Here is a 15,171-nt window from a genome sequence, read left to right on the forward strand (position 1 = left end):
CATTGAGTGATGTACAAGAACACCTAGATCTCGTTGTACTTCCCCTTTTCCTAACTTGACTCTATTTAGATAGTGATCTGCCTTCCGGTTCTTGCCAGCACAGTGGATAACCACACATTTATCCACATTAAACTGCATCTGCCAAGCATCCGTCCACTCATCTAGCCTGTCCAAATCATCCTTAATTCTCATAATATCCTCCTCACATTTCACCCTGCCACCAGCTTTGTGTCATAAGCAAATTTGCTAATATTACTTTTAATACATTCATCTATATCGTTAACGTATATTGTAAACAGCTGAGGTCCCAGCAACAAATCTCGTGGTACTCCACTGGTCACCGCCGTCCATTCCCACAGGGACCTGCTTATCACTACTCGTTGCCTCCTGTCAGCCAGCCAATTTTCAATCCAAGTCAGTATTTTGCCCCCCCATACTGTGTTCCTTTGTTTTTGCTCACTATTCTCCTATGTGGGACTTTGTCAAAGGTTTTCTGAAAGTCCAGTACACAACATCCACTGGCTCTCCGTTGTCCATCATCATACTTATATCCTCAAGAAATTCCAGAAGACTAGTCAAGCACGATTTCCCTGTCATAAATCCAGCTGACTCTGACCTATCCTGTTACTGCTGTCCAATCAGAAGTAATTTCATCTTTTATAATTGACTCCAGCATCTTTCCCACCACTGACGTCAGGCTAAGCTGACTATAATTCCTTGTTATCTCACTTCCTTCTATCTTGAAAAATGGGACAACATTAACCACCCTCCAACCAGCAGAAAGTAATCCTGAATCTATAGATCATTGGAAAATTATTGCCAAAGCATCCACGATTTCTAGAGCCATCTGGGAGTTTGCTTGTGTCTTCCCCAATGAAGACAGATCCAAAGTATCTATTCAACTCTTCTGCCATTTCCTTGTTCTCCATAATAACTTCACCTATTTCTGTCATCAAGGACCAAATCTTAGGCTTATCATTTTTTTTTTCTTTTCACACACCTGAAAGAGCTTTTAATACCATCCTTTATATTTTGGGTCAGTTTGCCTTCATACCTCATTTCGTTTCTCTACGAAAACGAAATGAGTTCGTTTTCTTGTTGTTATCGAATTGAATTCTCACTTTGCCAAGACCAATTATTGCTCCTCAGGAAGCTACAGAAAACAATAGGCCAGCCAATCAATAATCTTCCTTTATCATTGTGTCGGTTATTCTATTGGTTCTGTTATAAAGAGAACCAATAGCTAAAATAACAATAGCTTAATATCTGATAAATGAAGCGTTGATTTGGGTAGAGTTCACAAATTTTTAAAGCTCTCAGCATGAAGGTAATAATTAATTTATATTGGGATATAACCCATAATTATTCATGTATTTTGTAAAAGTGCATGCGGAACTCCCAATCCTCACTCCAGTTAGTATTTGATGTGGTATGTCAGATTCGTGTCCACTGAGTGACCTGCTCAAATATTGAACCAAAAACATTAGATATGCAAAACCAGTGGGTGGCAATGGTTCGTACTGCTGCCTCATAGCTTCAGGTCACCCTTGGTTGACTGTCTATTTGCATGTTCTTCCCCATCTGTGTTTGGTGTCTGCTGGTTGTTCTGTTTTTTTTCCCCCCAGTATAAAGACGTGCAGGTTAGATGCATTGGCTATGATAAATTGCCCTGTAGCGTGTAGGTTAGTTGCATTAGGTATAATAAATGCCGTTTTACGAGATGCTGTTGGAATATTCTTGGACACCAGTGCAGACTCGAGCGACCTCGATATGAACTGCAGGTGTTCCGTGGGAATACTGTTGAAAGAATATCAGGTCTGGCTTAAATTTCAGATATGCAATACTTTAGGTTGGAGATGATATGAAGAATATTTGGATTTAGTGGTTCTGGCAGGTGTAATTTTACACAAAGTCCAGAAGGCTCAATCACATATGATAAAGAATCAGGCAACAGAACAGCATGTTAGTATTTGTTAAGAACAAACCCGCATTTTGTCTTGCTACATTTGCGCCTTTGGGTTGGTAAATGCATCAACTTGAAAATCTGCTGCTCCTATGTCTCATATAATCAGTTAGTATCCAAATCATGCTGCGCTGTCATTGATCTGTCTACATCAATTGGTACACTCTCGATACGTCAGTATCTATAAATCTCCAATGTCTCATACCCGTTTCATCCACAGTTATCTCTGAGTTAATTGAACTCATATTCCTTCAGTGAAGACCGTATAAAATTATAAATAACACTCAGTATCATGCCCTCTCCCCGGCGGACAATTGTCCCCTACACCTTGCACTTCCACCATTTACTTTAATTCCGAACTAAACTTATCTTCACTCTCACATTAACAGCTTGTTTTAATAGTCAGTGCATCCTTATACCGAAGACATATTTAAATTTTGATTCAAATCTATTTTGAAAACTAAACATTTTCTTCATTCTAAACTATTTCCAGTTGGACAAATCATAAACAAACTAAACTAGAAAAATGGATTATGCAAACTAGGAAAAAAAGCAGGCTTGAATAAATCGCAGAATTAATTCAAATATCAACTTTAATTGTGTTGTCTGAAGGTAGAGTAGGTATTATTTACTCAGGAACAAAGTAATTATCGTTTGGAGAATAATATATCACGGCAGCAATGACGAGAACATATGCTTGAATGTTGTAATCTGCATGGAAGCGTCACCAGCTGGTTTGCTTCACTCAGACAGGAAGGATCTCTGCCAGAAATTTGCCTGCCTGGCTCATTGGTACACCAAAACAACAGTAGATTGATAGGTGCTTCTTTTTCATATAGAAGGGCCATTCTTCACCAAAATTGCTGTGATATTATCAATTATATTGGGCCACAGATTAACATTCATTCAATATTTTGATTTTTTTTTTGCTTCATGCGAACAAAGTTATGATTTTTAACAGTCGAGAAAAGAAATAAAATTCGCAAGTTTTGAACAAATAGCCTTACTTTCTGACACGTAGCTCAGCCTGTAGAAAATAAAACTAAACACATATTTTCATTTTTTTAAATTTAAGAATTTGACCTAATGGATATATCGACAAAGCATAGAACTGCACTCGGAATTTACGTTGTGTTACTGCATAAATAAATGTGTTTGTGCAGCAGCTTAACAGCTGAAGAATGTTTCCACTTTCCTGAAAAATAAACTTGGGGTCATCAAAACCAGTAATTTTATAACCCTTTATAAACCTGTGGCAAAAGAACTCCACGACATAAGTCATCCACAACAGGATGAAAGTACCGGAGATTGAAAAGAGTAAGATGATAGATTTTCTTCGGCTCTCCATCTCTTGGTCACTCTTACGTTCGCTTTTGCTCTGGGCATGGAGTCTCCGACGGACTCTACTCGCCACCAGAATTTGTCTAACAGTCACGGTGTTGAACAGAACAATCAGAAAGAATGGAAGGCAAGGAGTGACAAACCGATCAAACCAATCAAATACTGTCCACAGAAGTGAAGTATAACGTGCATTCTTCTGTCGACAATACCACGGTATGTTGTCAGTTACGTAAATTGGCTCATGCATAAAATACCACGGGATATTTATAGAGAAAGCTACCGCGCAAACCGTTCCTATTACCACATTTGCTGTTTTCTCAGTGCAATACTTTGTTTTCAGTTTCTGGAAACAGATGGCAACAAGCCTATCAAATGTGAAAGTCACAGTTAACCATATAGAACTGTCTCTACATGCATAAATTAATGCAATTATGAAACTACACACAGGAGTAATGAACATGAAACTACCTGGAAAATAAATAGCCGGAATTCTATTTAATAGCACTGCAGTGGTAATTACCAGGAGATCCGTCACTGCCATAAACACAAGGTACCTCGTAATACAGCTCGAAAGGCCACACCTTCCACGGGCCAGTATCACGATCGCCATCAAATTAACTGAAAGGAAATGAAAATGTATTGCATAGAACTTATTTTCAGACCATCAATTCTGCCAAGTGCATAACTACCATATATCTAAAAATCATTTTTCATTGAACTCAATGTCACAACAGGCAGGCAGGCTCAAGGACATTCACTGTTTATAGAACATAGAAAAATACAGCGCAGTACATGCCCTTTGGCTCTCAATGTTGCGCCGATCCAGGCCCACCTAACCTACACTAGCCCACTATCCTCCATATGCCTATCCAATGCCCGTTTAAATGCCCATAAAGAGGGAGAGTCCACCACTGCTACTGGCAGGGCATTCCATGAACTCACGACTCGCTGAGTAAAGAATCTACCCCTAACATCTGTCCTATACCTACCACCCCTTAATTTAAAGCTATGCCCCCTCGTAATAGCTGACTCCCTACGTGGAAAAAGGTTCTCATGATCAACCCTATCTAAACCCCTAATCATCTTATACACCTCTATCAAGTCACCCCTAAACCTTCTTTTCTCCAATGAAAACAGCCCCAAGTGCCTCAGCCTTTCCTCATACGATCTTCCTATCATACCAGGCAACATCCTGGTAAACCTCCTCTGCACCCGTTCCAGTGCCTCCACATCCTTCCTATAGCATGGCGACCAAAACTGCACACAATACTTCAGATGCGGCCGCACCAGAGTCTTATACAACAGCAACATGACCTCAGGGCTCCGGAACTCAATTCCTCTACCAATAAAAGCCAGTACGCCATATGCCTTCTTCACCGCACTATTTACCTGGGTGGCAACTTTCAGAGATCTGTGTACATGGACACCAAGGTCCCTCTGCTCATCCACACTACCAAGTATCTGACCATTAGCCCAGTACCCCATCTTTTTGTTACTCTTACCAAAGTGAATCACCTCACACTAACCTACATTGAACTCCATTTGGCACCTTTCTGCCCAGCTCTGCAACTTATCTATATCCCGCTGTAACCTGACACATCCTTCCTCACTTTCAACAGCTCCACCGACTTTCGTATCATCCGCAAACCTGCTCACTCAACCTTCTAGCCCCTCCTCCAGGTCATTTATAAAAATGACAAACAGCAATGGTCCCAAAACAGATCCTTGCGGAACACCGCTAGTAACTGCACTCCAAGATGAACCTTTACCATCAACTATTACCCTCTGTCTTCTTCCAGCCAGCCTATTCCTAATCCAAACCTCCAACTTACCCTCAATGCCATACCTCCGAATCTTTTGCAGTAGCCTACCATGGGGAACCTTATCAAACGCCTTACTAAAATCCATATACACCACATCTACCGCTTTACCCTCGTCCACCTCCTTAGTCACCTTTTCAAAGAATTCAATAAGGTTTATGAGGCACGACCTGCCCTTCACAAAACCATGCTGACTATCCTTGATCACAGTATTCCTATCCAGATGTTCATAAATCCTATCCCTTACAATTCTCTCTTAAACTTTGCCCACAACAAAAGTGAGACTCACCGGCCTATAGTTACTAGGGTTATCCCTACTCCCCTTTTTGAACAAGGGAACCACATTTGCTATCCTCCAATCTTCTGGCACTACTCCTGTAGACAAAGAGGATATAAAAATCAAGGCCAATGGCTCTGCAATCTCCTCCCTTGCTTCCCAGAGAATCCTAGGATAAATGCCATCAGGCCCAGGGGACTTATCTATTTTCACCCTTTCCAGAATTTCCAACACCTCTTCCCTACATAACCCAAAGCCGTCCATTCTAATGAATTGTGACTCAATATTCACATCGGCAACAATGTCCTGTTCCTGAGTGAATACTGATGAAAAGTATTCATTAAGTGTCTCCTCAATCTTTTCAGCCTCCACACGCAACTTCCCACTACTATCCTTGACTGGACCTATTCCTACCCTAGTCATTCTTTTATTCCTGACATACCTATAGAAAGCCTTCGGGTTTTCCCTAATCCTACCAACTAAGGACTTTTCATGTCCCCTCCTTGCTGCTCTTAGCTCTCTCTTCAGATCCTTCCTGGCTACCTTATAACTCTCAATCGCCCCAATTGAACCTTCACTCCTCATCTTTACATAGGCCGCCCTCTTCCATTTAACAAGGGATTCCAATTCCTTATTAAACCACGGCTCCCTCACACGATCCTTTCCTCCCTGCCTGACGGGTACATACTTATCAAGGACACTCAATAGTTGCTCCTTGAACAAGCTCCACATATCAATTGTGCCCATGCCTTGAAGCCTACTTTTCCAAGCCACGCATCCTAAGTCGTGCCTCACCGCATCATAATTTCCCTGCCCCCAGCTATAACTCTTGCCCTGCAGTGCACACTTATCCCTCTCCATCACTAGAGTAAAAGTCATCGAATTGTGGTCACTGTCCCTAAAGTGCTCACCTACCTCTAATTCTAACACCTGGCCTGTTTCATTACCCAGAACCAAATCCAGTATGGCCTCACCTCTTGTTGGCTTGTCTACATATTGTGTCAGGAAACCCTCCTGCACACATTGGACAAACACCGACCCATCTAACAAACTCGAACTATAGCTTTCCCAGTCAATATCTGGAAAGTTAAAGTCCCCCATAACAACCACCCTATTACTTTCACTCTTCTCCTGAATCATCCACGCAATCCTTTCTTCTACGTCTCTAGGACTATTAGGAGGCCTGTAGAAAACTCCTAACAGGGTGCTTCACCTTCCTATTCCTAACCTCAGCCCAAACTACCTCAGATGGCGAGTCTTCATCCATAATCCTTTCCACCACTGTAATACTATCTTTGACAAGCAATGCCACACCTCCCCCTCTTTTACCTCCACCTCTGACCCTACTAAAACATTTAAACCCTGGAACCTGCAACAGCCAATCCTGTCCCTGTTCTACCCATATCTCCGTAATAGCCAAAACATCGAAATCCCAGGTACCAACCCACGCTGCAAGTTCACCTACCTTATTTCGTAAACTTCTTGCATTGAAGTATACACACTTCAAGCCACTTTCCTGTTTACAGGCACCCTCCTTTGAGATTGATGCCATGTTCCTAACCTCCCTACACTCCAGGTCCTGCACCCTAAAGCTACAGTCTAGGTTCCCATGCCCCTGCAGAGTTAGTTTAACCTCCCCCCCCCCCCCCCAAGAGCACTAGCAAACCTCCCCCCAAGGATACTGGTGCCCCTCAGGTTCAGGTGCAGACCATCCTGTTTATAGAGGTCCCAAACGTCTAGACTATAAACCAAACGTCTAGATTATGCCAATTGAAACAAAAAAAATGCACATATCATGTACACCTAAAACAGATTACAGGCGCAAGGAGAATGAAACACAGCACAAACATAGAGGAAAAGAAATACAAACAAAATGAATTTAAATTTACATATTATTGAAAGAGTTAATGTTAGATTTATAAACTAAGTACATCAGCATGTCTTTCATGCAGATTAAAGATAACGAATTGAAAGAGACAGCAATCAAAGCCGCAAAGCGTTGAACAAAAGTTGTCTCTGTTATTGCAACCCATTACAATGGTTAACAAAATGTCTGCCTGTGGCTTTTTGACTGACACAGGATGGTCAAAAGAGGTTGATATATAGCAGATGTTTATAAACAGACATGTGATGCAGAGTTACTGGATAAGAAAACGTAAGGTCCAGCAGCGGTCATAAAAGGGGTCAGATGACAAGAAACATTAGGTAATTTAGTTGAATTTCAATAAACAGGCAGTTCTAAATATACAAGAATTTTAGTAAGGGACATTTTTGAAAGGCCTCATGTAGCCACAGTCCCAAGTTTATTTTTTAATAAAAAGTGAAAGGAAAAGTCTGATTCTACAGTATTCCGAAAACATTTGATCTTTATAAAATAGAAGTGGAAACAACAAATTAATCCGAAAAGATTAGATGTGTTTCTTGAGCAAATGTTTGTAGGCAATAAAGAGACACGACGGCTCAATGGTTAGCACTGCTGCCTCATCGCAACAGGGACCCACATTCGATTTCAGCCTCGGGTCCCTGTCTGTGTGGAGTTTGCACATTCTCTCTGTGTTTGCTTGGGTTTATTTGGTGTGCTCCGGTTTCCTCCCACCGTTCAATGATGTGTAGTTCAGGTGAATTGATCATGCTAAGTTGCCCATAGTGTTAAGAGATATGAAGATTTGGTGTATGAGTCAGGGAAAATGCAGCATAATAGAGTAAGGCAATGACTTGAAGGGCTGAATCGACTGTTCCTACACTTTAGCGGTTCAATGATTATTAGGTAAGATAAAGTACAAAATAGCGTAAACACAGCTTCCAAAACACAGAAAGGGGCAGTGGGAAGTTGCAAGGAGAGTGGTCACGACTGGGGAGAGATAAACAGTCGAAGTTTATATCAAGATATAGATAATCCAAAGATCGGCGAAGCGTGATTCAAATTACAATATAAACTTACCAGATGCAAAGTGGAGATTCGGCTGTGCACCGAAGTTAACAATGCAATTGAAACACATTTTGTTTAATTTACTTGGTAAAGCTCCAAACTGATTGAATCACATCCTTATTGATGCATAAATGCTTAATATTACGAAAAGAAATATAGTAAAGAAATGTGTTTAGAATATAAACAGTAAAATATTCATTCAATAACTGAACTCTCGTTTCAAATTTACTTACAACAAACAAATTAGAGGGCTTGACCAAATCAGTTAGACCATGGCTGATCGCTGGTCTAACTCCACAGAGCTGTCTTTGGCTGAAAACCCTTTCTACATTTGCTAAACAAGAACAACAAGTTTATCTTAGCTTCAAAAGTAACAATTGATCCATCATCTGCTGCCGTCCATGGAAGACAGTTCCAAACCTCTAACACCTTCTGTGTGGGGAAGTTCATCCTATCCTCTCTCCTGAACTATAGGCTATGCCAATTAGCTCAATTCACAGTGAGCAGAAATAGTTTAGCTTTTTCTATGTTGTATTTCCCCCCCAACATTTGATTGCTACTCAGCTTGATCATCTCTGGCACCTACCTTCAATTAATCCATATACTGCCTTTCATGTAAGTTGGTCGAATTGTCAAGGAAAAGAAAAAATTGGAAACATGATTGTGGAATAGGCATAAGCAATATTCCAAAAATTACTCGGCTGATGTTTTGGAGTTTAGAATTGTATATTCTCAGTAACATTCCATGTTACTTGATATCAATGTCTAACACAAGTTAGATTAGATTCCCTACAGTGTGGAAACAGGCCATTGGTCCCAAGAAGTGTACACTGATTCTCCGAAGAATAACCCAACAAGATACATTATTCTCCGACTAATGCACTTAACACTCTGGGAAATTTAGCATGACTTATCCACCTGACCTAAACAACTTTGGATTTCGAGAAGAAATCGGAGCCCGTGGATGAAACCCACGCACATAAGGGGAGAATGTGCAAACTCCACAAATACAGTCGCCTGACGGTGGGATGGAACCCGGGTTCCTGACACTGTGAGGCAGCAGTGCTAGCCATTGAGCCACCGAGTTCCCCTAAATCTGAGTGATCAGTCCTCCAACGTCCACCATTTCAAACATTTTTTCACAGAATCGTTTTCTCAGATATTATGCAATGCAAGGCAGAATGAACTAGTGTTAATGTAACTGCAGCGTTTACGTCCAAAAATCTCTCAGCTTTTAGCATTGGTATTATGAAAACTGACTCTATGTCTGTCCAAGTGAGGATTCAAAATTTGAATCCTGGCTGTGGTCAGAAGCAACAAATATGTGTCAGTTTTTATTAACAACAAAGCGGCTTTTAAATTTAAACTAACCAAACAACATGGCTTCAAGTTATGATTTGGTATTGTGAACCTGTATTACTGCTTTGCTGAATTAGCTGACAGAGAAGATCAAGCAAACAATTGAGTTTTCATAAATTGAATCATGAGACATTAATTGACCAGTCGACCTAACCTTGAACTGCTAGCATGAGATGATGATCTTTGTAAGACAAGAATCATTTTCCAGGAATTGTCATTGGATTAAACTGCTTTCAATCATGTCATCTTATTACATTTGATTGGTTTTCTTTTAAATTAAGGCTGCGCTATCCCTTAAAAAAGACTATAAATGTTGTTTAATTTTCAAATGTAATCGGGCAATTTTGCCATGGAACACAGACGGTTTAAGCTCTGTGTTACTGGCCAAAATTGTGACAGGGTGCCTTATTTTATAAAACTGATAACCTTGCTTTATACAGACCGCATTCCTATTGACCGATCTCGAAACCAAGAGGTCCCGCCTGGGATCTACATCTTCACATGTCGTGTGATGCAGATTTCTGCCTGTGTCATTTTTGCAGACAAAATATTTCAAATTACATTCAATCTCTGGTTGGGCATTTTGTTTCGCTTCAAGCTCATCCCGAAAACTAATTGAAATACTTTGGTAATACGGGCTGATTAATACTCTCTCGCTTAAGAAAATAGATAGTTGGAATCCATTCTATATTAGCTTCCCATAATTATATACACCGAATTTAAATGTTCACCATCATTGTAGTTCAACCCTTTCACAAATTTACTGTTACCATTTCATTTTACGTGCAAAGAATATTATTCTAATTATGTCTAATTATAGCGAGTTTTGAGAAGATTTGTAGCTTAGATTGAGGTTTTGGATGGTTTGCTCGCTGAGATAAAAGGTTCATATCCAGACGTTTCGTGACCTTACTCGGTAACATTTTCATTGGTCCTCCTGCGGAGTAATGCTGAAAATTCGTGTCTTTGATGGTCCTCAGGATTTCTTGGGTGGTGTGGATGGAGTGGCATGTAGCCTTCTACTAAGTGTTTTAGTCTTTTGTGTAGCTCCTTCACCAATCTGTGAGTTGGTGTTCCTAGGAGACAATGGGTCTGAGGGGGGCTCCTGGTTTGTGAATTTCGAGTAATCCATTGAAGCGTGGTGTGTTGGATCCGTCTGGTTTCACTTTTTGGAAGTTAGTCTTATTTATTTGTCCAGATTTCTGAGGTTTTTTGAGTAGGGCTGTGATTCAGTTCTCTAGTTGTGGGGTTGGGTCTATCGCCACACGTGGGTAAGTGTTGGTATCTATAATTAGTGCGTTTGCTTTTACAAAGTAGTCTTTTCGATGTAGAATGACTGAGGACCATCAACGACACTAAGATAGAATAGGATGAAATAATCGTCTCCTTTGATGTAACAGCCTTGTTTATTTCAATCAACATTAATCTGGCCAAGGTAACACTGACTACACTATTAGAAGACCCAAAGACACATACACCAACCACTACTAACTTCATCAACAAGGAGAATATCATCAAGCTAGTGGACCTATGCCTTACCACCCACTTCACCTTTAACAACAAAACTTACAGACAAACTAATGGAACACCCATGGGATCTCCGATATCCGGGTTCTTGGCAGAGGCAGTAATGCAGAGACTTGAGCAAACAGCTCTGCCAACCATCCAACCCAAACGCTTGGTCCCCTACATGGATGACACCTTTGTCTTCACTAAACCAAACAAGTCAGAGGAAACTTTCAAGTCCATCAATAATAACCTCACTGGCATAAAACTCACTAAAAAGGAGGAAAGCAACAACAAACTGCCATTCCTAGATACAACAGTAGAGAAAACAGCCAATGGGGAACTTCAAACCAGCGCCTACACAAAAGTAAGACATACAGATCAAATTTTGAATGACAGAAGCAATCATCCCAACACCCACAAACGAAGCTGCATCAGAACATTATTTCAACGAGCCAACACACACTGCAGCACAGAGGAACTAGGCAGAGCAGAGGAAAATCACCTATACCGTGTTTTCAAAAAGAATGGGTACCCAATGAACACAGTCCGCCAATTTTTCAGCAACAAACCCAAACAAGCAGACATAACACGGCCAGAATCCCTAGCCACTCTCCCCTACATCAAAGACACCTCGAAAATGACTGCCAGACTACTCAGACCCCTTGGTATCATAGCATCTCACAAAGCCACCAACACACTAAAACAGCAGCTAATGAAGTTGAAAGACCCTGTACAGACAATGAGCAAAACACTGTGCAAGGACTGTAACAAACACTACATTGGACAAACAGGCAGAAAACTAGCCACCAGGATATGTGAATACCAACTAGCCACAAAAAGACATGACCCTCTCTCACTAGTATCCTCACATACGGATGCAGAAGGACACTGCTTCGACTGGGACAATACATCCATCCTCAGACAAGCAAAACAAAGACATGCACGAGAACTCCTAGGAGCATGGCATTCCAACCGGAACTCTACCAACAAACACCTCGAGTTAGACCCCATCTACCACCCCCTGAGAAAAGGAACATGACTTCATCACAGGAAATAACATCACCACAGGAAATGACAACAACATCCCAAAGAAATCCAAACATATATATTTAGAAAGCAAGAATTTCAGCATTGCTTTGCATGAGATCCACTGAAGATGTTAACTAGTAAGGTAATGGAATGTCTGGAAATGAACCTTTCACCTCACCTACATCCAAAATCTCTAATAATATTAGCTCAAATTATAAATTCCTGCCTCCATTGATCTGCACTGTTGTGACAAAGACTATCATCTACAGCATCAAATTCTTTCAACACTTTTATGTAACGTAACCAAATTAGATCATTGAATAGACTGACATGTTCAATAAAGTCCTTCTCCCCTTTTTTAACACAATCTCGTACAGTAACCATTGAAACGTTAATAAATTAATCTAACCTTGAGTAAAATATCACCCAAAACCAAAGATTTTCCTCAACATTACAAATGAGAACCATATGCACAATTTAGCTACGGTATGATCAAGGTTTTCACAATTTTACCAACTTTCAAACTCTCAGCATCACAGAAATATAAACATAAAATACTGCATGAGCTCAGCGCTGGGTATAGCGCTTGTGGATACAGAAACAGAGTTAATGTTTTGAGTCCAATGTAGTTTTCATCAGAACTCTTGTGTTACATTGCTGTTATGGATAAATGCCAGTACCCAGTTAATTAATCAATCATTTATCTTACCACGTTACCTGGGATAGCAATAGCACTAAGTGCAGTGTAGTAAATGGCGTATGCAGGACCTCTTGGTGGGGCATGCATTTTCTTTGAGAAGTAACAATGCCTATTTGTGGTTTCTGATACATCATATTCAGTTTCTAAGGGATCCTAATATACCTGATGCTAACCCACCAGAGACATAAGTACATGATTTCACTATTGATGTTATTTACAGTAACTAAAAAAAACAGATTTAGACTCATAGCTATTCATTTTACTTACCGCCATTAAACAGCTGATTTACTTGCATCAATGCAAATTCTAGTTAAACAATGGAGATGCTTATCTAAGCATTGAAGTAATTCTGGTTTACTTCAATACTACAGACATTCCTTTCCTTTTATTTTCATGAAATAGAATTGCAACAAAGGGAATTGTATGAAGAATTATAAGAAACGTTTGCTGTCCTCAAGAGGTAAACCACTCCAGCCATCTGCTTTTTTGAATCAATAAGTGAATGCCAACGCCCACCAAAGGTTTACTTTTCTATGGACTCTGAATAGGCCTAGCAAGGAGACAAAACAAAAACTGACAAGAGAAAGAGTCAGGTATTGGGCATATGTTCTGGACCAGTCAATTCTTCAATTTGACCAGATACACTTTAATGTTGGTGCTCATGTTATGAAATCTGTTTTACAGATTGTTACAATAATCTAATCAACACACTTTCAGAATGAAACTTACAGATAGAGCTACTACAGACTAATTACAATACCATTATATTAGATTTGATAACAGAGCAGCGAGAACATAGCTGAAAAGGCAACAAAATGTAATGTTTGGATGCGAGCAGGTAGTGTGTGGATAGGTTTTCATGAGTGGTGATAACAGAACTCATGGATTCAGAACTTCTCCTTTTAGCTCATTATTACTAAAGATTTGGCCAAGCATTCATGAGATCAAAGGATCAGAATTAAAAACGATTATGGTAAACTTTTATTTAATCGAACATTATTTTGGAGTCATGAATGGCATCGCTGTCTGTCTGAACTTCTTTCATTTCACGTGTCGAGAGGGCGACTTGGCTAACGAGTCAATAAGTTGCCGAGCATAGCTACACATGTCTGTGATGATAAAGAGAGGAGGGATGAGCACATAGTACTTGTGTCATATCCTGCAAGGATTCATAATAAGGTTTTAACGAGTGTGGCATGAAATACTACCATTGAGTTACTGAGGATAGAATTAGTAGAGTTCCACTGATAAGCACTGCACATTCATGAGGCACTGCGGATTGCAGCAAAACCTTCTTCCTGGGCATTCTCTGGCCTCCATGGCCAATACTCTCACTCATTTATGACTTAACAAATGCTGCTGCTATGAAAAATGCAGTAAAGTATGCACAGTGTACTACCATTCTGAAGTGAAAATGATGCTTTGAATATTTGAAGCTGTAACTCGAGACTATATGGGAGTGTTCAGAAGAACAGAGCAGCCATGAAGAGATTATTGAATAGATGGTGCGTGTTCATACATTGAAGTGTACTGGCAATTACGTGAGCCATAACTCGCTTCTACATTTAATAACAAGGTACCTTAGTTGAGATGGTCAGTCTTAATTTTGAAAATGAAATGCGGATTATATTTTCAAGCATTTGGGCTGTAAATTCAGTGTCTACACCATCATTTGCATGAAGAAGTCATTGAACAACTGAATTCTTACTGCACAGAAGGCCATTTCACACCGGATTCTGCACTGGCACTCTGGGAATGCTGACTGAGCACAAGAATATTGCCTTTTCGCCATTTACACTAAGGAATATTTATTAACATTAAACTTAATTTCCACTTGAATGGCTCAATTGAAACTGCCCCTTTGCAACTCTGTGCAGCATTCCAAACATGAACCACAAGTTTTGTGATTTTTTTTCTCAGATAGCACTTGTTCACTTAAAACAAAACCAAATAAACAAAACACACAAAACTTTGAAAATAGACACACTTGTTATTTCGGTATTTTTCCGTGTGAACATTTTTTGTGACCAATCTACACTGATCGAAGCCGTCATAATTTTGGATTCTTCCTTTAACTCAAAGGAAAACAATGCCAATATTTCCAATCTATCCTCATGAATTTGCTTATCATCTTGTCGCAAGTCTCTTCTCCCCTCTCTTCAATGCGTTCACATTCCACTTAAAATGTCAAGCCCAGCACTGTGAACAATATCCCACATTTTGTCTACCAAAATCTAATAGAGG

The 15,171-nt window shown here is 40.0% G+C and overlaps 1 protein-coding gene across 1 annotated transcript; it reads right to left on the minus strand.

Moving 5' to 3' along the window:
* Positions 1-3,005: 3,005 nt before the first annotated feature.
* LOC148136412 (putative G protein-coupled receptor 139) lies at positions 3,006-13,014 on the minus strand. The gene is made up of 2 exons (XM_087983183.1): positions 12,945-13,014; positions 3,006-3,922 (listed from the first exon to the last, which is right to left on the minus strand). The coding sequence occupies exons 1-2, from the start codon at positions 13,012-13,014 to the stop codon at positions 3,006-3,008; spliced, it is 987 nt and encodes a 328-aa protein (XP_087839309.1).
* Positions 13,015-15,171: the final 2,157 nt, after the last annotated feature.

Source organism: Chiloscyllium plagiosum, unplaced genomic scaffold (genome assembly GCF_037043375.1).
Source record: "Chiloscyllium plagiosum isolate Xiang-an unplaced genomic scaffold, Cpla_swu_hap1 HiC_scaffold_45, whole genome shotgun sequence".
NCBI lineage: Eukaryota > Metazoa > Chordata > Chondrichthyes > Orectolobiformes > Hemiscylliidae > Chiloscyllium > Chiloscyllium plagiosum.